Source organism: Podarcis tiliguerta (genome assembly GCF_965153285.1).
Source record: "Podarcis tiliguerta genome assembly, chromosome: 13".
Taxonomy (NCBI): domain Eukaryota; kingdom Metazoa; phylum Chordata; class Lepidosauria; order Squamata; family Lacertidae; genus Podarcis; species Podarcis tiliguerta.
In genome coordinates, this window is record NC_139546.1 from 35,153,043 (window position 1) to 35,174,056 (window position 21,014).

Here is a 21,014-nt window from a genome sequence, read left to right on the forward strand (position 1 = left end):
AGGACACCTGTAAGGAGACCCGCATGTCCTTGGAAGGTCCCTCTGTTCTAAGGACCATGAAGAAGGACCATGAAGGCAGATCACGTCCCTCACCCCTACATGAAAACATAAAAAGGGCAAGTCAAGCTGGCGATGGATGGTCAATTCTGCTTTCTCTCCATTTCTCATCTTTCAGATATTAAGTTCAACAGGCTCTGTTTCCACAACATTCCACAAATTCTATTTTAAACGTCCGCACAGAAATGTGTATGCATTTGCATGTGTGCTTGACATTCTGCATACACTTTTGCCTATTACGCACAATTTTTGAAAAGCAATGTTCCGCAAGGCAACTTTTTTGGGGTACACTGTTCTTCAGTTTTCAGGTAGAGAACTAACCAAATGAGAGCCAGTTTGGTGTCGTGCAGGGGTCAGCAAACTTTTTCAGCGGGGGGCTGGTCTGCTGTCCCTCAGACCTTGGGGGGGGGGATATTTTGTAAAGAAAGAAAAAGAACAAATTCCCGTGCCCCACAAATAACTCAGAGATGCATTTTCAATAAAAGCACACAGTCTACTCATGTAAAAACACGCTGATTCCTGGACCGTCCGCGGGCTGGATTTAGAAGGCGATTGGGCCGGATCTGCCCCCTGGGCCTTAGTTTGCCTACCCATTGTGTAGTGGTTTAGAGTGTTGGGCCAGGACCTGGGAATTTCCGAGCTCAAATCCTCACTTGGCCATGAAGCTCACCAAATGACCTTGGGCCAGTTGTTACCTCTCAGCCTAACCTACCTCACAGGGCTGAGATCCAGAGGATCTCCTGGTGAGCTGGGAGGTTCTGGGCACAGCTGGGCTACCCCAGCATAATTCCCCATCCTCAGTTCAGCCAGAAATATGCTAGAGTATCTCTCCCAGCCTGCTGGCTGAACCCATCCCAGTTGTGCTTAAGCCAGCATAAGCCCTGAAAAGGGGACATTTTTGGGGGGATCATTTTCTCTAAAGCAATGCATTTCTGTATATTATTTTCACTAATGCATACATTTTTATGCACATTTCATCCTAGGCCATCCATTTTTGCACACAGTACTTCGCTGGAGAACTCCATTGCAAAATTCGGAGAAGCACAAATTTGGGAGGACGGCTGTGCTTTGGTTGATGTATTGTTTTGGAAACGATATGAATTATGAGTGTTTGTCTTTAGATGCAAATTGGATTGGATTGCTCACTCCTCCCTCACGGTACTACTGCTGACATTATGCACTTTTCAGTGCCAGCGGTTGACATAGCTCTCTGTTTGGGCCTTTTCAGTGGATGGATCCCAGGAGGCCAACTGCAAATCAATGGACTTCCTATCTGTGATGTTACTAAGACTGTTTTAATGTTTATTTGCTATTTTGATGTTTCACTCTTAGCTTCCTGCGATTTTATTATTGTTATTTATTTCAAATTATTTATTGCCTTCTCTTCATTGTTCACACCATCACAGAGTGAGGGAGAACATTAAAACAAAACAAAATGAAGCAAAACAATACTTCATTTAAATGCAACCTTAAACAGACAAGACACTCACCATATACTGTTGCTGTCTGTTATGCTGTATGGTTTGACAGTCACTACCTCTTCCCAGGGAATTCTGGGAATTGTAGCCCTGGGAGGGAAATAGGGCTTCTCTTAACAGTTCCCAGCACCCTAAACAAACTAAGGTAAAGGTAAAGGCCATTAGGTACAGTCACATACAACTCTGGGGTTGCAGTGTTCATCTCGCTTTATTGGCCAAGAGAGCCGGCGTACAACTTCCGGGTCATTTGGCCAGCATGACTAAGCCACTTCGGGCGAACCAGAGCAGCGCCCGGAAACACTGTTTACCTTCCTGATGGAGTGGTAGCTATCTATCTATCTATCTACTTGCACTTTGACGTGCTTTCGAACTGCTAGGTTGGCAGGAGCAGGGACCGAGCGACGGGAGCTCACCCTGTTGTGGGAATTCGAACCGCTGACCTTCTGATCAGCAAACCTTAGGCTCTGTGGTTTAACCCACAGCGCCACCCGCATCCCCTAAACAAACTACAGCTCCCATAACTCTTGGGGGAAAGCCATGAGTATTTAAAGTGGCCAACTTTTTTAGCCAGTTTGTGCAGCTGTGACTTTAGCAGCAGTGTGATATGCAAACTTTAACTGGGGATTCTGTTTATTGCTATGCTTTGAAAAGCTTCCCCTGTGTCCTTCGGTGCTCAAGCAGACTTTTTTGTCCTGCCACTATCCTCGGGAAAACTCATGTTTTACCACTGAATTGAAGGGAATGATAATCCATGGAAAATCTGGTTGCCATTTGCTCCAATTCGGTGGTAAAACATGGGTTTTCCTGGGGAAAGTGCCAGGACAAAAAGAAAAACAAACAGACACAGACCAGAAAGCCCAGACTTGTGTTTAGAAATGGGGAGCAAAGGTTAAGTGCGGATGAGCCCTAAATTGGGTAGTCTTCTGGATACTTGGCAACCTTAAAGTAAAATCATTTAATAACAAAACAAACGCACAAGAGGTTTTTACATGGATCTTTTGGAATTCATTCTAGATAAATAAGCCCATTTACTTGTTTCTGTCTGACTGTCATTCAGATAATCCCTCCAACACTTTGCAGATGAAAAGAGGCTCAGTCTTGTGTACTTTCCATGCCTCTGTAAGCCAACCAACACTTCCGCTGTTACAAAGTCCTGAGAGTTCATGAACAGGGTTGCCAGCTGTTAAACCAGACTGTGTGCTTTATAGCTGCGGCTTGAGCACATTCCCGGAAAGTAGCTGAACATTTTCATATAAAGATTGAATATTTATTAAAGGCACAGCTATTGTTGCCAGTTGGCAAACTTGGCAACCTGAGTTGTTGTTGAAAGTACTGATTTTCTCTGCAATTGCTTGTCTTGCTTTCAGCTTCTGAAGCAGCTTGTGCTAAGTAAGTTAAGTGACTCTGATAGTTTTGTTGTTGTTTATAGTCAGTTTACCAATGCAGCGAAAGGAAAGCATCCAATCTATTTTTAAGGCCTTACCCCAAAGCAAATTAGCAACAACATATTGGAAGTCATAGGGCATCCAAGTAAGTGGTAGGTGGTAGCCATTGGGACTTGTAAGGTGGGCGCCAAAAAGCTCTCATTGCGAATAAAGAGGAAGGCAAGTATGAGGGGACAGAGTTCACTGGGGCAGTGCCCCTTTTGTGCAAATGGACCAGCCTCCATTGGCCCAGTTCCAAAACGGGACAGGGCTCGTACACCTTTAATAGTTACGTGGAAAAGAGAATATTAGGAAGGTAGCTTTTCAGGCAAGCCACACCTGCAGATTTTCCTTGTTCTACACTGTGATATTTTTCTGGAAAAAGAGGTGCTGTAACTCACAATGAACACCTCCCTTGTTCTCTTCTAATGACCCACCTGAGAGGTTATGGAACTGAGTTCCGGTGAGTTCCAGCTGGGGAAAAGAGCCCTGGTATTGGGTTGCTGTCTTATTTTTATTAGGTATTTTGTGGTTTTATATCTTGATTTTATTCTGTGAACTGCCCTAAGACCCCCGGGTATAGGGCATTATATAAATTCTAACAACAACAACAACACAACTGTTAAAGGTGCAAGAGTCCTGCCCTCTTTTGCATCCGGCTGCACACAGATTCACTAGCAGAGGTAAAGGTAAAGGGATAAAGGGACCCCTGACCATTAGGTCCAGCCGTGACCGACTCTGGGGTTGCGGTGCTCATCTCACTTTATTGGCCGAGATGGTACAGCTTTCGGGTCATGTGGCCAGCATGACTAAGCCGCTTCTGGCGAACCAGAGCAGCACACAGAAATGCCGATTACCTTCCCGCCAGAGTGGTACCTATTTATCTACTTGCACTTTGACATGCTTTTGAACTGCTAGGTGGGCAGGAGCAGGGACCGAGCAAACAGAGCTCACCCCATCGGGGGATTCGAACCGCCAACCTTCTGATCGGCAAGTCCTAGGCTGTGTGGTTTAACCCACAGCACCACCCATGTTACTAGCAGAAGGAACCACAAAATACGGACTGTCTCTGGCTAATAGCTGGAGAGCACATCAGTGTGTAGAAGCAGGGAGCTGGCCGGTGCTAAAGGAATGTCTGAGGAACAATCTCATATGATCTGACATTGGTGTGGGTGGGACAGCGGGTGGGGTGGGGGGAAGAGAAACGCTACCCTCTCCCTAACCCTCCATATATGGTCCCTGCCCCTGCTGGTGGGGCCTTTAGCTATGGATACCGGCAAAACAAGCTTGCCCATTGCAGTGTCCTTGTGTGACAATGCCCTGCTGCGTACCAAGAGAGCTTTCTATTTGGAGGCCCTTAGAAGAATGAGAGGAGCTGGCAGCATCATCCAAGCAGAGAATAGAAACAGCCAAGTGCAGACCCCATTCCCCACCCCTCCATTGTTCCCAGGCTGGAATGTCGGTGTAAGAAGAGCCCTCCCAGCTGTTAGGAGGAAGATAAACTTAGCCTGGGGGTTTGAGATGGAAAGGCAAAAGGCAGTATGGGTATGTAATCTCGCTGGATGGGGGGCAGGCTGCTGATGAGGACTGAGATCTCAGAGGAACAATCAACACGTTGAGAAAGTGTGGCGAGACTTGGCTTTCTTCTGGATGAGTGTAGATGGGCCTATTGCACTAGGATTTTGCTTGACTGGTGGGTGTTGGTGGTCAGGGGCTGAACAAAAGAGACAGTGATCCTCAATGTCTCTCTGTTGCAGGGGTTGGGAGTCTTTTTTTTCAGTTTGAGGGCCACATTTCCTTCTGGGCAACTTTCTGGGGCCACATGCTGCTGGTGGTGGAGCAACCAACACCAATTTCACTTCTATTTAGGTGGCTGGTGTCTTCACACATACTTCTCTGTCTCCACCCAGGCAAGCAAAAAGCACCAGAAGAGTTCAAGGACACATTCCAGCCAGGCCAAAACATTTGGGGAGGGTGCAAAGCACGTATGGCAAAGTAGGAGGGGGTGTGGCATTGGGAGTGTTTTGAGGGCTGGATTGAAAGGCTTGGAGGGCCACGTTTGCCCTGCTGGCCTGAGGCTCCCCACCCCTGATTCATAGCCTTTGGAGTGAGATGCTCAGCAGAAACTGGTGATGAAATGGAAAGGCAGTGAGAAGGCACGTGGACACTTTGAATTTGGAAAGACAGAGTGCATGGGCACAGCCCTAACTTGGTTGAAAGAGAGCTACCAAAGAGAGCTGCCCGATGATATCTGCTTTAGGAGACTGAGGGACAGACCCCCCCTTACATGATCCGTGCTTAAAAAGAAAATGCATAAACTAGGCATTTTTATTCTAAAGAAAAAACAGCCATGGGGCCACAATCTAGAACATGCTTCTGATCTGGATCTTGCACCAATTTTCTGCCAAAAGGTCTATGGCTCATATTGCTTTTTGTATCCTTTTGGTACAAAAAAGGATTTCATCGTCAAGGGTAAAGAGCAGTATGACCATGCAGGAACAGTGCCGTGATCCAAATGGGGAGCACGTTCCAGATTGGGGGCATCATTCGGCTGCTTTTCCTTCTGAATAAAAGTAGCCTGCTTAAGCACACTTCTCTAAAACTGTGAATAATATAGTTACAGGTAAAGGGACCCCTGACCATTAGGTCCAGTCGCGGATGTCTCTGGGGTTGCGGTGCTCATCTTGCTTTATTGGCCGAGGGAGCCGGCGTACAGCTTCCGGGTCATGTGGCCAGCATGACTAAGCCGCTTCTGGCGAACCAGAGCAGTGCACGGAAACACCGTTTACCTTCCCGCCAGAGCGGTACCTATTTATCTACTTGCACTTTGCTGTGCTTTTGAACTGCTAGGTTGGCAGGAGCAGGGACCGAACAACGAGAGCTCACCCCATCGTGGGGATTCGAACCACTGACCTTCTGATCAGCAAGTCCTAGGCTCTGTGGTTTAACCCACATTGCCACCCGCTTCCCTCATGAATAATATAGCCAGTGGTATTTTTCTAGAAAAAGAGGTGCTGTGACTCACCATGAACACCTCCCTTGTTCTCTTACCATTGCAATAGCGCCCACCTGAGAGGTGCCAAAACTGAGTTCTGGTGAGTTCTAGCTGGGGAAAAACACACCCTGAATATAACATGTTGTTTGGCCTTGATTCATCCCAAAGATAAGCCTTTGCCAACACGATGAGTTTTTGGACTACAACTCCCATCAGACCCAGCAAGTAATGTTGGATTGTAGTGTATTGCCAAGAACAAGGGAGCCATGAACTGTGGGATATGGGAGCGAAGCAAGAGCACCATTTCAGACAAATTTTGGAGGAAATCTTGGATGCTATCCAGTGGTTCTCAAAAACCTTGAAATAGATCACACGCCTTTAATAAACAAAACCCTCCTCCAAACAGCTTGTTCCTGCAAGCTTATTGCTGCCACTGGATGTAATAAGTGACACTGTTCCTGAGCAGTCATTTTAAAAGCAAATAGTTTAATGAGTTTCTGACTTCCATAAAGGTATGGGACAGTCAACATCAACCTGAAGTCATCCAAATGTTTTGGACTGAAACTCCCTTCAGCCCTGGCTAATGCATTGTAGTCCAAAACATCTGGCAAACTCTAGATTGGTATAGGAGATATATGCAACTGTACCCCCTCTGGTTCCTATCCTTGCAGATGCGGGGTGCTTGTGTGCTAATAATTATACCCCTGTGGGGAGGAAGTGAACAGAAAACGTGCCTTTGAACCATCAGACATTCCTGTGAAGGCCACCTTTGCTTTATGAGACTCTTCCTTTCTGAAGACAACTTTGTAAGCCTGGAACCTCAGCTCCTTATTTAGACAGGCACAGTTCCAGGTAATTTAGAGTGGCTTACATACGTTTGGAAAGCACAGGTGATAACCCCACGTTTGTTCATTCATAACCTCCTTTCCATTCTTTCCTTCCAAGTCAGAACGTGAGTCATTTGGTCAATGCGATTGCGTTATCGTTTACTTTGGTAGCTGTCTTGCTTTGCAGTATGGAAAGGAAATGTGCGCTGTGGTAAACTGCAGATTAGTTAGCACTGATAGAAGGGGCAAGAGTGAAGCAAGACCTGCACACGTGTGTCACTTCAAGTGACAAGCTGGCAGCCCTTTTATATAAATCTTTGTTATTAGCAAACCAATTGGATATACAGGTACTGAGGGAGGATTGGAATACAGCGGTACCTCTGGTTACGAATGCTTCTGGTTACGAATGCTTCAGGTTATGAGCTCTGCTAACCCGGAAGTAGTGCTCCTGGTTGTGAACTTTGGCCCTGGATGCAAGCGGAAATCGCACACCAGAGGTGCGCGTGCAGCGGGAGGCCCCATTAGTGAAAGTGCACCTCAGGATAAGAACGGTTTCAGCTTAAGAATGGACCTCCGGAACGAATTAAGTTTGTAACCAGAGGTACCACTGTAAAGAATTAGAGATCTCAGTTTTGACCACACAGCGGGAAACTGTTTTAACTGCTATAACGAGGGTGTCTCTGGATCTTAAATTAAGGCCCACACAACCAAAAATAATATTTAGAATATAATGGATCCCATTATGTTTGTTTAAAAAAGGGCTATCTAAGGTATCTAACTGTTGGGAATGCAATAGGGATAATGCTTTTCTAAAACATGTTTTTTCATTGTCCTTTATTGAAAGATTTTTGGCAGAAAGTAACTGAAACTATCAACAGAACTGTAGGGAACAACCTTACATTTTCAGAGCAAAATAGCCTCTTGAATTATATGCCCAGCACATGGAACCTTACAAAAGGACAGTACGAGTGGACTCTCTGTGCTCTTACCACAGCAAAAAGACTGATACTGATGAATTGGAAAAATAAAAATGCGGCTCCCTTCTACGATTGGATTGAAGACTTATACAAACTTGCAACATATGAACAACTTGCATATAAACGCAGACTTGCCATCGACAAATTCAGTTAGATTTGGAATCCATTCTTACAAATACTGTAATAGGTTAAGATCTGGTGAAGTATAATAACCACCTTGTAAAGTATACAGTTTTGGGTTTCCCCCCTCCCCCTTTATTTTTTCCTTCTACCTGGGTTCTGTTTCTCTTTCTCTTTCTCTCTGTCTTATTTACGTCTTACCATGTTTAGTGCACATATAATTCTGTACTTTTTGAACAATAAAGATTAAAAAAAAAGCTGGCAGTCCTTTTCAGAGGTCTTTAAAGTGCATGTGATCATGTGGAGGATAGAGTGAGGGCAAAAGATAGAGTGAAGGCCATATGTTGATGGGGGCGGCGATGGGGTCTGCTGAATAGGACACTTTTGAGTGTTGTTTCATTCACACAATGGACCCCTGTAGGCAGTGGTGGAGCAAGCCGATCAGGTGCCCAGGGTGGCCCGCATGCCCTGCACCCGGGGGCAGGGCCAGCCACCCACGGGGGCACCACGGGGCCTGCAAGGAGTCTGCCTGCCTCCTCCCACTTAGCCACCCTATAGCTGAGGGGGAGGTAACGGGTGGACTGTTTAGGGCAGTGTGGAGCCTGCGGGCACTCAAGCCACCATGTCACTCCCAGGAGAGATGCGTGGCTCAGGTGTGCTGTAGGCCCCACAGTGAGTGCCGCCCACCATTGGGTGGTTGTAGTGTCAGTTGTGCTCATCTTGTTTCAGGCCGAGAGAGCCGGCATTTGTCCACAGACAGCTTTCCGGGTCATGTGGCCAGCATGACTAAACAGCTTCTGGCACAACGGGACACTGTGATGGAGTGCATGGAAACATTGTTTACTTACACTGGCGTGCTTTCAAATTGCTAGGTTGGCAGAAGCTGGGACAGAGCAACAAGAACTCACCCCGTCGTGTGGATTAACCAGCTCAGCATGGCCTATATTGATTGGCAGGGCTCTCCAGGGTTTCAGCAGGGAACATTCCCAGCCCTACCTGGAGATGCCTGGGATCAAACTAGGACCTCCTGTAGGCAAAGCGGATGCTGTACCACTGAGCTGTGGCCCTTCCCCAATCTGTTGCACTCAGCTTATTATTTAGAGCTGCCAGCTTATAGGAAGTGGCAAACTGCACCCCATCTGGTTGGATCGTGTGCCCCTCTTTCAACTCCCCTTCAAGCCAAACTGTTTTCTTTGTCACATAGCTGGGCAACTTTCCTGGCTGCAGTATCCCTCCAGTCTGTTTGTCTGCCTATCACTCTCTCCTTCTTCAGCACTTGTTCTTCTGCTTTGGTACCTCTTCACCAGGTATCCTACGCACAGGCATCCTGTTCTACTAGAGCTTGGGGCTCATGTGGTAAGTGGAAGCAGGCAAACAGAATCTCTTCTCGGCAGGTATCTTTCATCAGAGGTTGTGGAATTCAGGACCACGGACAGCTCCCCTTGGGCTGGCTGAAGTTCTTCCTATCTAACTTGCAGAGAGGTGATGCCTCAGCAAAGAGCTGAGGTCACATGACAGCAGGGGTGCCAACTTGAATAAAATATTAGGGGGACCCAGATAAGCCTGCCCCACATAATTGATCACATGACACTGTGCATGCTCACCATTTGAATGGCAATGTCCATTAACTTTGGGAGGCCCCTATGATATTTCATTGGGGCCCCCGAAGACTCTTCGCCCCCTAGGAGTTGGCTCCTATGCATGATAGGATATAGACTGGCAAGGCGTGTGCTGTAATTGCCCCCCCCCCCCCAAAGAAGCTGGCTGTGGTGAGTCTGAGGAAGGTGGGAAGGGTCATACCCAGGCATCCTCAACCTTGGCCCTCCAGATGTTTTGAGAGTGCAATTCCCATCATCCCTGAACACTGGTCCTGCTAGCTAGGGATCATGGGAGTTGTAGGCCAAAAACACCTGGAGGGCCAAGGCTGAGGAAGCCTGGTCATATTCTTATGCTGGGAGTGCCCAGGAAAAGGTGGTTAGGATTCCCCTATGAATACGGCAGCGTGTATTTCTTCCCCACCTCTATGTTCCTCAGGATAATATGACTGGGTAGCTTTGGGTGTAATGACACTGGGTGTATGGACCCAACCCTCTTAGTTTCCACTTCTTCCTTTCTATCTCATTATATTGAATCACTCACTCACGCTCCTCATTTTTTTTCTCTGCCTTTAAGAAGGACTGATTTGCATGCAGAAGGTCTTTCAGTCCCTGGTATCTCCAGGAAGAGCTGTGTACCATTGCCACTGTACCACTGTGTACCACTGAAAGTCACTGCCAGCCAGTGCAAACAACAGAGGAATGAGTCAGTATGTGGCAGATTCCTATCTTCCTAGAATGGACCTTTTCTGTGGTGGCTCCCCAGTTGTGGGATGCTCTCCCCAGGGAGGCTCACCTGTCACCTTCATTACATATCTTTAGATACTAGGCAAAAACGTTTCTCTATAAGCAGGCCTTTGGCTGATTAAACACTCTGTGGCCTATTTAACGTGTTTGTGGAGGGCTACTAGACATCTTAACAAACAATCCTAAGCAATTATATAACTCCTGCATTCAGATTGTAAGATACACTGTTGGAACAGGAGGACTTCTTTGTTTTTGCTCGGAGTGCAGGCAGAAAACAAGTGGCCAAAGGGCCTCGGGCAGTTCTAAAGTCAGATGCATGTACCTGGTGTGCAAAATGGCCATTTATGATTGCTAAATTATGATCTGCAAGGGTTTCTCTGCACAGGTTTTATGACAGGTCCGGAGAAAAGCAGTAACTTCCTTGTAAAAATCTTGTTAACATGTCAGCATTTTAATACCTGTGGCTTTTCCTTATTCTTACTCAGGCGGGGCAAGTCCCACAGGAGGGGTGCAACGCTGCAGGGAGGCAGATAAAACCAGATTCACTTTTTTCTGGAGTCCTGCCCACATTTCTCAGAACACCCTTGGAGACTGGTTGCAACTTAGAGCTCCAGGTCAATTCTTCCCTGAGACCAGGTGAGAAGCATTGCTGGGGTATCTCTTTGCGCTCTCTCTCTCTCTCTCTCTCTCTCTCTCTCTCTCTCTCTATCTCTCTCTTTCTTTCTCACGGTGTGGGTGTGTGCATGGTGGGGGGGGGGGACACCAAAACACATGCAAGAAGCAAGACTAGGTGGTGGAGAGATGGAACAGTGGATGGAATGGAGAAGCAAAGGTCACTTCTCCCCACCACGAGCAACAGAACATGGGAAATTTGGATTCCTTGCTGGGAACTGGATGGACAGGTAGACTAGAACCAGATATCAAGGTGCTATGAAGCAAAGAAACATTTGTGGATTAGGCAGCAGTTCCTACAGACACAGAGAGGATCTCTGCATTTATTTCCAGGAGCTGCCAACATCACAAAAGTGGAAATGATTATTATGGAGAAAGAAAAAGAAATGGGAAATGATTTCTAACAGAACAATGACAGTGTAACATCCTGGGATAATCATAAAGGGTATCTGGCTCCTTATAATTCTACCGTTGCTTCAGTGACCAACTAAGTTAAAGTTATCGACTTTAACTTAGATGGACATCTAGGATATTGTGACTCCTGGGAATTGAACTGTGTTGCCATACACCTGAATGTGGTAAAAAGTGGCAGAATACTATTTTAAGAACAAAGAAGTGAGAAGACAGGAGGCCTCCCTTTTTGGCATTTACAGTTAAGAATATGCAAATACATTGAAACAATTTAGACAGAAAGACTAATTTCAAGTAATTAGCAACAATTAATTTAGAGATAAAGTTGATGTAAAAATGCACAAATTTCCAAAAACAAGGTTAGACTACATATGTGAGGAAATAGGAGAAGGATTTGCAAAGTGTAAAGGGTGGGTTTACTTTAAGTATTCTTCTAGGGATTTGTGTAGTGGCTTTCAGGCTTATTAATTCAATCTGGAACTTGATACACATTTACCTGGGAGTAAGTTCCATTGAAGTTATGGACATGTATAGCATAAAGGGTCAGAGTGCCATCTATGTCACAACTGATGTAAAACAGTGGTTGTGTTCTGCATGTTGATCTTACCTGTCTTTTCACACTACTTTACTCTTCCTTTAGGTGTTCCTATTGTGCAGCTATGGATCTCCCCCAAAGATGTTCCTTCAGCCAGCCTGCCCTCTTATTCTTTTTTTACTTCTTTGGCCTCCTGTCCCTCTCTACAATCTTGCACCTGTATGAGAAGATGCCATATCAGCGGTGGAGGATCAACTTCAAGAATTCATCTAATTTCCCAGGGATGGGAGCTCCTGCTTCCCTAACAGCCACCACCACTTCTTCTCGGTCATACTATAACACCACTTCTTCCAGGTCATCTTCTAAGATCATGGATAGTGGTATATGGACAGTGAACTCCATTGGCCGTTTGGGAAACCAGATGGGGGAATATGCCACCCTCTATGCCTTAGCCAAGATGAATGGACATCAAGCCTACATCTGTCCCGCCATGCACCAGTATCTGTCACCAATATTCCGGATCACTTTGCCTGTGCTCCATGCTGAAGTGGCTAAAAAGATCCGCTGGAGGAACTTTGGTCTGCATGATTGGATGTCAGAGAGTTATAAACACATCAAAGGCAAGTACGTTCGGCTGACGGGCTACCCATGTTCTTACACCTTTTATCACCATATCCGCCAAGAGATACTTCAGCAGTTCTCCTTCCATGACCACATCAAGGAAGAAGCCAATCAATATCTCCAGCGGCTACGGGGGCAGCGCCGGGAGGTGACATATGTTGGAGTGCATGTCCGCAGAGGGGATTATGTCTATGTGATGCCCAAGATCTGGAAAGGTGTGGTGGCTGACAGAGGATATTTGGAGAAAGCCATGAACTATTTCAGAGAGAAGTACCCCAATCCCATCTTTGTGGTGACTAGCAATGGGATGGCGTGGTGCAAGGAAAACATCAATGCCTCCAGGGGGGATGTTTATTTTTCTGGGGATGGGCGAGAATCTTCTCCAGGGAGTGATTTTGCTCTCCTTGCTCATTGCAACCACACAATAATGACAATTGGCACTTTTGGCATCTGGGCGGGCTACCTGGCTGGTGGGGAGACAGTCTACTTGGCCAACTACACCCTCCCAGACTCTCCCTTCCTTAAGGTCTTCAAGCCCTCGGCAGCGTTTTTGCCTGAATGGATTGGGATTCCAGCGGACCTGTCCCCTCTGCTGCCCAAGAATTCTTCCCAAGTCCAGAATCCAGAAGCTTGACCAAATAGTAGCTGGTTCAGGTCAAATTAGATACTGTTGGAAGGACTTTTTTGGCACTGATTGCACGAAGCATGTATGTGAGAGTGGTCACCAGCACTCCTGACTGGGGGCTCAAAGACCTAGCTTCATCAAACACATTGATTCCACCTCTTTTAGACCTCACTTTGCAGTATAGTGAAGAGGTTGGAACATCCTAAGCCCTTCTACCACCAAGCACTTAGGAACAATATGCACACATGCACCATGGACATAATTGCACTTTGAAGTGGCTTCCTTTCGTACTAAAAACATTGGGAACTTTAGCTCTGTAAGTGGGCATATTGAGCCCAGGAGCATCTACTCTGACTGCCAGTGGGTCTGCAACATTTCAGGTCAGAGAAAAGTCTGCCTTAGCCCTAATCCCAGATATGTTTCAACTGGGAATGCAATGGATTGAATGTTGGAATTTCTTCCTGCAAAATATTTGCTCTAGTATTGAGAATGATGGACAGGGATGGGACTCTGTGGAAAAGTCAGAGTGGGAAATACAAGTGTAGCTTGCCCCCCCCCCCATCTGAAGTCTTTCCTCACCATGATACCCCAAGGTCCAGAACAGGGCTAGCCAATATGTTGGCTTCCAGATGTTTTCAGACTGCAATTCCCATCATCCTTGGCCTTTGGCTAGGCTGGTCAGAGCTGATGGGAGTTGGAATGTTGCCAACACCTGCTCTAGACATTCCTGCATCCCACCTTCAACTGCTTTCACTATCTTCAACTCACTGCCACTTGGTCCCTTAAAAAGCAGCATGTCCTTTGTTGTTAAAGGCACAGAATCACTATCCCATTTATTTATTTTTAAAGGATGTATTGTCATTCCGCACCACTCACTCTTAATCCAAATATATCACTATGGGGAGGTGTGTCCCCCCATCTCTCTCCTGGCAAAAATATCATATGATACATATATTTGTATTTTCCTGGAGCTGCTGCCCAGCTGACATGGTTATGCAGGTTTCTCCTCCCCACTGTTGTTTTGAATGCAATTGAGCCATAGTATATATCAATGGTTCCCAAATATTTCAGGCCACACATGCCCCATCACCCACCCCCTGGTTCCAGAAATTCATCCACAGTGCCCCCTATCCTGTCCTTTAAAAAGCATGATTCAGAATAGTGGTTTGCGCAACCTGCAAAGGAATAATAATAATAATAATAATAATAATAATATATTATTTATACCCCCCTCATCTGGCTGGGTTTCCCCAGGAAGATAACAACACAATAAAACTATAAAAAAGCAGTTAATTGCACATTTAATCACAATCCAATGGAAACTACTTAGTTTAATAAATTCAACAAAACTGGTGGATTTCATCCACTGAAACCAGATATTGCATGAAAAGTACTTTTATGCATTTGTATTAATGAAGCAATAAGGATGAAGGAAATTCATAGCACGATATATTTCTATATATCTACTTACGAAACATGCCCACAGAGATGAACCACCCATGAGGCAAGGAGAGGCGGCCATCTTGTGTGGCAGTATACACAGGGGGCAGCAGATCCGGCCTACAAGAAATGCATCACCACCTGCTGCCAGCATCAAAGAGACAGGAACGGCTTCAGCACTCTCCTTGGAGGCTGGATTTGTAGCCTCCTCAGCCGCCGACCCCCATGGTGACTGTATTGCGGCCTCTCAGCAAATAGGATGTACTGCTAGTCTCCTCCCATCCTTAGAGAGGAAACAGTTGGAGCTGTTCTCTAGGGTCTTCTGGAGTCTGCACCTCCCTGACGTGATTCAGAGTAGCCCATCCCAAACCCTCCAAGTGTCCCTATTTTCCAGGGACATCCCTAATTTAGAGAAGCCGTTCCGGTTTCTGATTTGATCCCGGAATGTCCCACTTTTCCTTAGGATGTCCCTGTTGTCATTGGATAAATGTTGGAGGGTATGGAGTTATCTGACCCCCCCTGAGCCGTCTGAAGGTAATCCTGTATAGAGAAGGGGTTTTTATGTCTAATGATTTATTATGTTTTTACATATGCTGGAAGCTGCCCAATAAGATGTATGGGGTATAAATAGTAACATTATCATTGTAGAATGGGACAACCTTGTTTTCCTCAGAGAAATGTTGGAGGGTATGCCATCCCCCCACTTTGATTTTGATTTCCAATTCAACCACTGCATAAAGTTGATTCAATCCATCGCCTTGTTTCTGAAAATAGATATTCACTCTTCTCTTGTTCCCAATGTAGATCTTTGGTCATTCTTTTCCCCCCTGGCAGGGGAGATGCCGTTTTGTGGTTTGCCTGAAGTGCGAAAATGTCTGGTAATACTGATAAAGAATGTTAATAACAAAAGCCTATATCAGATAGCCTGAACCTGATTTTAAATTTCAGAAAGTATGTGTTTGGAATCGTGGAGGGAAGGGAGCCTGGTCTAAAAACCAAAGAAGATAGAATCTGGGGCGCCACCAGGCTGTCCAGATCATTGGACTTTACGTACAGGTCATCATCAAATCCCATATGTGGCTGTCTCCTGGGACAAACTTGCTGGAACAGGGTTTGCAGGCAGAGGGCGATCTATGCACCTGTATGACATATAGTCTCTACACACTGAGTTCTATCAGAACTATCTGTTGCACCATCCTACTTTGTGTAATAACATTTCAGATTTGTCAAAGTGTTTTATACTATTTCATATTTACAGGCACCCTGATGTGATGGGAACACCCTCCCATCAGATGTCAAGGAAATAAACACCTATCTGACTTTTAGAAGACATCTGAAGGCAGCCTTGTTTAGGGAAGTTTATAACGTTTGACGTTTTATTGTATTTTTAATATTCTGTTGTGAGCCGCCCAGAGTGGCTGGGGAAACCCAGCCAGATTTGCGAGGTATAAATAATAAATTATTTTTATTATTATGTCAAGATGGATCTCATTTCAATGAAAATGTAACAAAGATATGTACCCAATACCATACAGTGAGCAGAGAGGAAGAGCTTTAAATTGCCTCCAGATTTTCTTGTGGTGGTGCAACAGAGACAGAGTTGGCGAAGCAGATCACTTCACATGCCAAGGGTAGCTGAAAACCTACTGGCTTCATTACACAGGAGCCACCTCCTAGGGGCCATCGGAGCTTTGGCCCCCACAATAAAATATTTGTGGGGGCTGGGCTCCCACAAAGTTTGGATTTGGATTTGATATCCCGCTTTATCACTACCCTAAGGAGTCTCAAAACGGCTAACAATCTCCTTTCCCTTCCTCCCCCACAACAAACACTCTGTGAGGTGAGTGGGGCTCAGAGACTTCAGAGAAGTGTGACTAGCCCAAGGTCACCCAGCAGCTGCATGTGGAGGAGCGGGGAAGCGAACCCAGTTCACCAGGTTACGAGTCTACTGCTCTTAACCACTACACCACACTGGATCTCAAGTTGATAGGCATTGCCATTCAAATTGAGTGTGTGCACTTCATCATGTGATCAGTTGTATGGGGCAGGACTTACCTGGGCCCCCGCAATATTTGATTCAAGTTGGCACCCCTGCTTCACTCAATATAGGTTTCCATACTGTTTAGTCTTGTCGAGGTCCTGATCCGTATGATATCCAAAAATATGCCGAGGCCTTTGAGGCCATATTCTGAGCCCTGGCTGAAGATTCTGGAGTTAAAGCTGATGAACTTATTTCTAAGCTCTACCCGGAACACCAAGAAGGCAACAATAATGGTGGCCTCAAGTGGGGAAGTCTGCTTCCTGCGCTTTCAAGGCATAGTGCGCAATGCACAGTTGGAGCGCACCCCAGATTCCTCCTTTTGAGTTTGGCTGCGCTGTAGGCTTTGCCTCTCCTGCACCTGACAGTCAAAGGGAAGACAGGTAGGCTTGGCCGGAACAGCTGCATGGGCAAAATGAGGAGGCTCAGAAATACTTTTTTGTTAAGCTTTTAACAGATTGTCTAAAACTTCCCTGACTCTCCCTTTTTAGGCTTAATCTTCATGGCTCTTGGGGGAAATGATTACCGTATTCTTTGCTCTATAAGACTCACTTTTTCCCTCCTAAAAAATAAGGGGAAATGTGTGTGCGTCTTATGGAGCGAATGCAGGCTGCGCAGCTATCCCAGAAGCCAGAACAGCAAAAGGGATTGCTGCTTTCACTGCGTAGCAATCCCTCTTGCTGTTCTGGCTTCTGAGATTCAGAATATTTTTTTTTCTTGTTTTCCTCCTCCAAAAACTAGGTGCGTCTTGTGGTCTGGTGCGTCTTATACAGCGAAAAATACGGTAGCTCCTTAGTACTGATCGCTTTCTTGCTACACTACTGAAGCTTTCTTTTATATTGGCAGGAAAGTAGGTAAAACCCACAGGAACCATGACTGGTTTTGCTGCCACCTCCACTTCTCACAGCATGACTATGCATGCCCCCCCCCAAAAAGCCAGTCTGCAACATGTCCAGATTCCCCCTCCCCTGATTGGCTAGGGCTTTCCAAACCTCATGCTCTTGATCCATGATGACCTACTGTCATCATAGAGCAGTCGCATCGGATATTCCATTTTGACCCATGTCCAGTTTCCTGCGCCTATTGGTCCATGGTGGCCTACAAATATCAAGGATGCTCACATGATTCCCCAGTGTTATGGCAATCCACCAGATCGAGACTCCCAAGGCGTGATATTGTGTGATGTCTTCAATCAAACTTGGAGGCGGGGGGTTAAGAATTTGGGGAAGCAATCGGATTACATAGGGGGCACTAAGAAGCAAGGCAGCAGTAGGGAGTTCTGGAAGTGGGTCTCTCTGAGCGCATTATTGACAATTGACCAGGCTAGAAACCAAAGCAAAACATCTTCCTTGCTTTGTATTGAACGTTTTCCTGCTCTTACTCCTCCCAAAGCCTATAAATAGAGAGCTAATAAGGGGCGAGATAAAGTTCTGCAATGGAACCAGGGAGGGAATAAATGGGGCCTGTGTACATATTGCTGCTAAGTGCTTGGTGGTGGAAGGGCTTAGAATATGGTTATGTTCCAACCTCTTCACTATACTGCAAAGTGAGGTCTAAAAGAGGTGGAATCAATGTGTTTGACCAAGCTAGGTCTTTGAGCCCCCTGTCAGGAGTGTTGGTGACCACTCTCACATATATGCTTTGTGGAATCAGTGCCAAACAAGTCCTTCCAACAGTATCTAATTTGACCTGAATCAGCTCCTATTTGGTCAAGCTTCTGGATTCTGGACTTGGGAAGAATTCTTGGGCAGCAGAGGGGAAAGGTCCGCTGGAATCCCAATCCATTCAGGCAAAAAGGCTGCCGAGGGCTTGAAGACCTTAAGGAAGGGAGAGTCTGGGAGGGTGTAGTTGGCCAAGTAGATTGTCTCCCCACCAGCCAGGTAACTGGCCCAGAAGCCAAAAGTGCCAATTGTCATTATTGTGTGGTTGCAATGAGCAAGGAGAGCAAAATCCCTCCCTGGAGAGGATTCTCTCCCATCCCCAGAAAAATAAACATCCCCCCTGGAGGCATTGATGTTTTCCTTGCACCACGCCATCCCATTGCTAGTCACCACAAAGATGGGACTGGGGTACTTCTCTCTGAAATAGTTCATGGCTTTCTCCAAATAGCCTCTGTCAGCCACCACACCTTTCCAGATCTTGGGCATCACATAGACATAATCCCCTCTGCGGACATGCACTCCAACATATGTCACCTCCTGGCGCTGCCCCCGTAGCTGCTGGAGATATTGATTGGCTTCTTCCTTGATGTGGTCATGGAAGGAGAACTGCTGAAGTATCTCTTGGCGGATATGATGATAAAAGGTGTAAGAACATGGGTAGCCCGTCAGCCGGACGTACTTGCCTTTGATGTGTTTATAATCCTCTGACATCCAATCATGCAGATCAAAGTTCCTCCAGCGGATCTTTTTAGCCACTTCAGCATGGAGCACAGGCAAAGTGATCCGGAATATTGGTGACAGGTACTGGTGCATGGCGGGAGAGATGTAGGCTTGATGTCCATTCATCTTGGCTAAGGCATAGAGGGTGGCATATTCCCCCATCTGGTTTCCCAAACGGCCATTGGAGTTCACTGTCCATATACCACTATCCATTGTCTTAGAAGATGACCTGGAAGAAGTGGTGGTTGTGTTATAGTATGACCGAGAAGAAGTGGTGGTGGCTGTTAGGGAAGCAGGAGTTCCCATCCTTGGGAAATTGCATGCATTCCTGAAGATCCTCCACTGCTGATATGGTGTTTTTTTAGACAAGTACAAGAATGTAGAGAGGGACAGGAGGCCAAAGAAGCAGAGGAAGAATAAGAGGGCAGGCTGGCTGAAGGAACATCTTTGGGGGAGACCCATAGCTGCACAATAGGAACACCTAAAGGAAGAGCAAATGGGTTGAAAAGACAGGTAAGATCAACATGCAGAACACAACCACTGTTGTACATCAGTTGTGACATAGATGGCACTCTGACCCTTTATGCTATACATGTCCATAACTTCAATGGAACGTACTCCCAGGTAAATGTGCATCAAGTTCCAGATTGAATTAATAAGCCTGAAAGCCACCACACAAATGCCTAGAAGAATACTTAAAGTAAACCCACCCTTTGCACTTCGCAAATCCTTCTCCCATTTCCTCACATATGTAGCCTAACTGTCAGCATCGCCCTTGAGCCAGTGCCACTAACTGGACTCATCCACTTCAGCCCCGACTGGGCTAGGCGAGCTGGGTAGCACTTCCAGAGACCACCTTCTGCACAGGAACAGGTCAAAGTGCTGTGGACTCACAGCTTAGAGTTGTGAGCACCGGATTCACTTCCACAAGTAGACAGTCATCGCACAGCAGAGTACAGCAGAGTCTAGCAGAGTATATAAACAACTCGGAGAGCAGCTCTGTAGAATATTCTCTTTATTCTTATAACTACAGCTATTATACAATTATATACAGAGCTAAATAGGTGTCAGCATAAAGAATGCTGAACCGCACTGAGTGCCTGCAGCTGCTCTTAGCAGCAACCTTATCTAAACACGCAATCTCTCTCTAACACTGACTGACTGACTGACTCACTCACTGACTCTTTGATGTGGTGCTGGAGCAGAATAAGTAAAGAGCAGAACACGCCTCCTCCTCTCTGCAGAATCAGCAGACTCCTCAGGAGATTCTTGGATATGGGAGGGGTGAAATCTCCTCACTAACTGTGTTTTTTGAAATTTGTGCATTTTTACATCAACTCAGTCTCTAAATTCATTGTTGCTAATTACTTGGAATTAGTATTGAAATTAAATTTCTGCCTAAGATTTCTAATTTATTTGCATAACTAAAGACATTCTTAACTGTAAATGCCAAGAAGGGAGGCCTCCTGTCTTCTCACTTCTTTGTTCTTAAGATAGTATTCTGCCACTTTTGACCACATTCAGGTATATGGCAACACAGTTCAATTCCCAGGAGTCACAATTTCCTAGATGTCCATCTAAGTTAAAGTCCTCTTCTTTGGTCTCTGAAGCAATGGGAGATTTATAAGGAGCCAGATACCCTTTATGATTATCCCAGGATGGTACACTGTCATTGTTCTTTGAGCAATCATTTCCCCTGTTTCTTTTTCTTTCTCCATAATAATCATTTCCACTTTTGAGATGTTGGCATCTCCTGGAAATAAATGCAGAGATCCTCTCTGTTTCTGTAGGAACTGCTGCCTAATTCACAAATGTTTGTTTGCTTCATAGCACCTAGATATCTGGTTCTATTCTACCTGTCCATCCAGCTACCAGCAAGGAATCCAATTTTCCCATGTTCTGTTGCTCGTGGTGGGGAGAAGGGAGGGGCCTTTGCTTCTCCATCCCCTCCACGTTCCATCTCTCCACCACCTAGTCTTGCTTCTTGCACTTGTTTTGCACCCCCCCATACACACACACACACACACACACACACAGTCAACAAAGAGATCCCTCAGCATTGTTTCTCACC

General features: G+C 45.9%; 2 protein-coding genes across 2 annotated transcripts; one reads left to right on the forward strand and one right to left on the reverse strand.

Annotated features, from left to right (window-relative positions):
• Positions 1–12,067: 12,067 nt before the first annotated feature.
• Positions 12,068–13,093, forward strand: LOC310662590 (galactoside alpha-(1,2)-fucosyltransferase 2-like; the record flags this gene model as incomplete). Its single annotated transcript, XM_083409529.1, has 1 exon — positions 12,068–13,093. The coding sequence occupies one exon, from the start codon at positions 12,068–12,070 to the stop codon at positions 13,091–13,093; it is 1,026 nt and encodes a 341-aa protein (XP_083265655.1).
• Positions 13,094–18,271: 5,178 nt separating this feature from the next.
• LOC310662213 (galactoside alpha-(1,2)-fucosyltransferase 2-like) lies at positions 18,272–19,249 on the reverse strand (the record flags this gene model as incomplete). Its single annotated transcript, XM_083408987.1, has 1 exon — positions 18,272–19,249. One exon carries the CDS (start codon positions 19,247–19,249, stop codon positions 18,272–18,274), a length of 978 nt encoding a protein of 325 aa, XP_083265113.1.
• Positions 19,250–21,014: the final 1,765 nt, after the last annotated feature.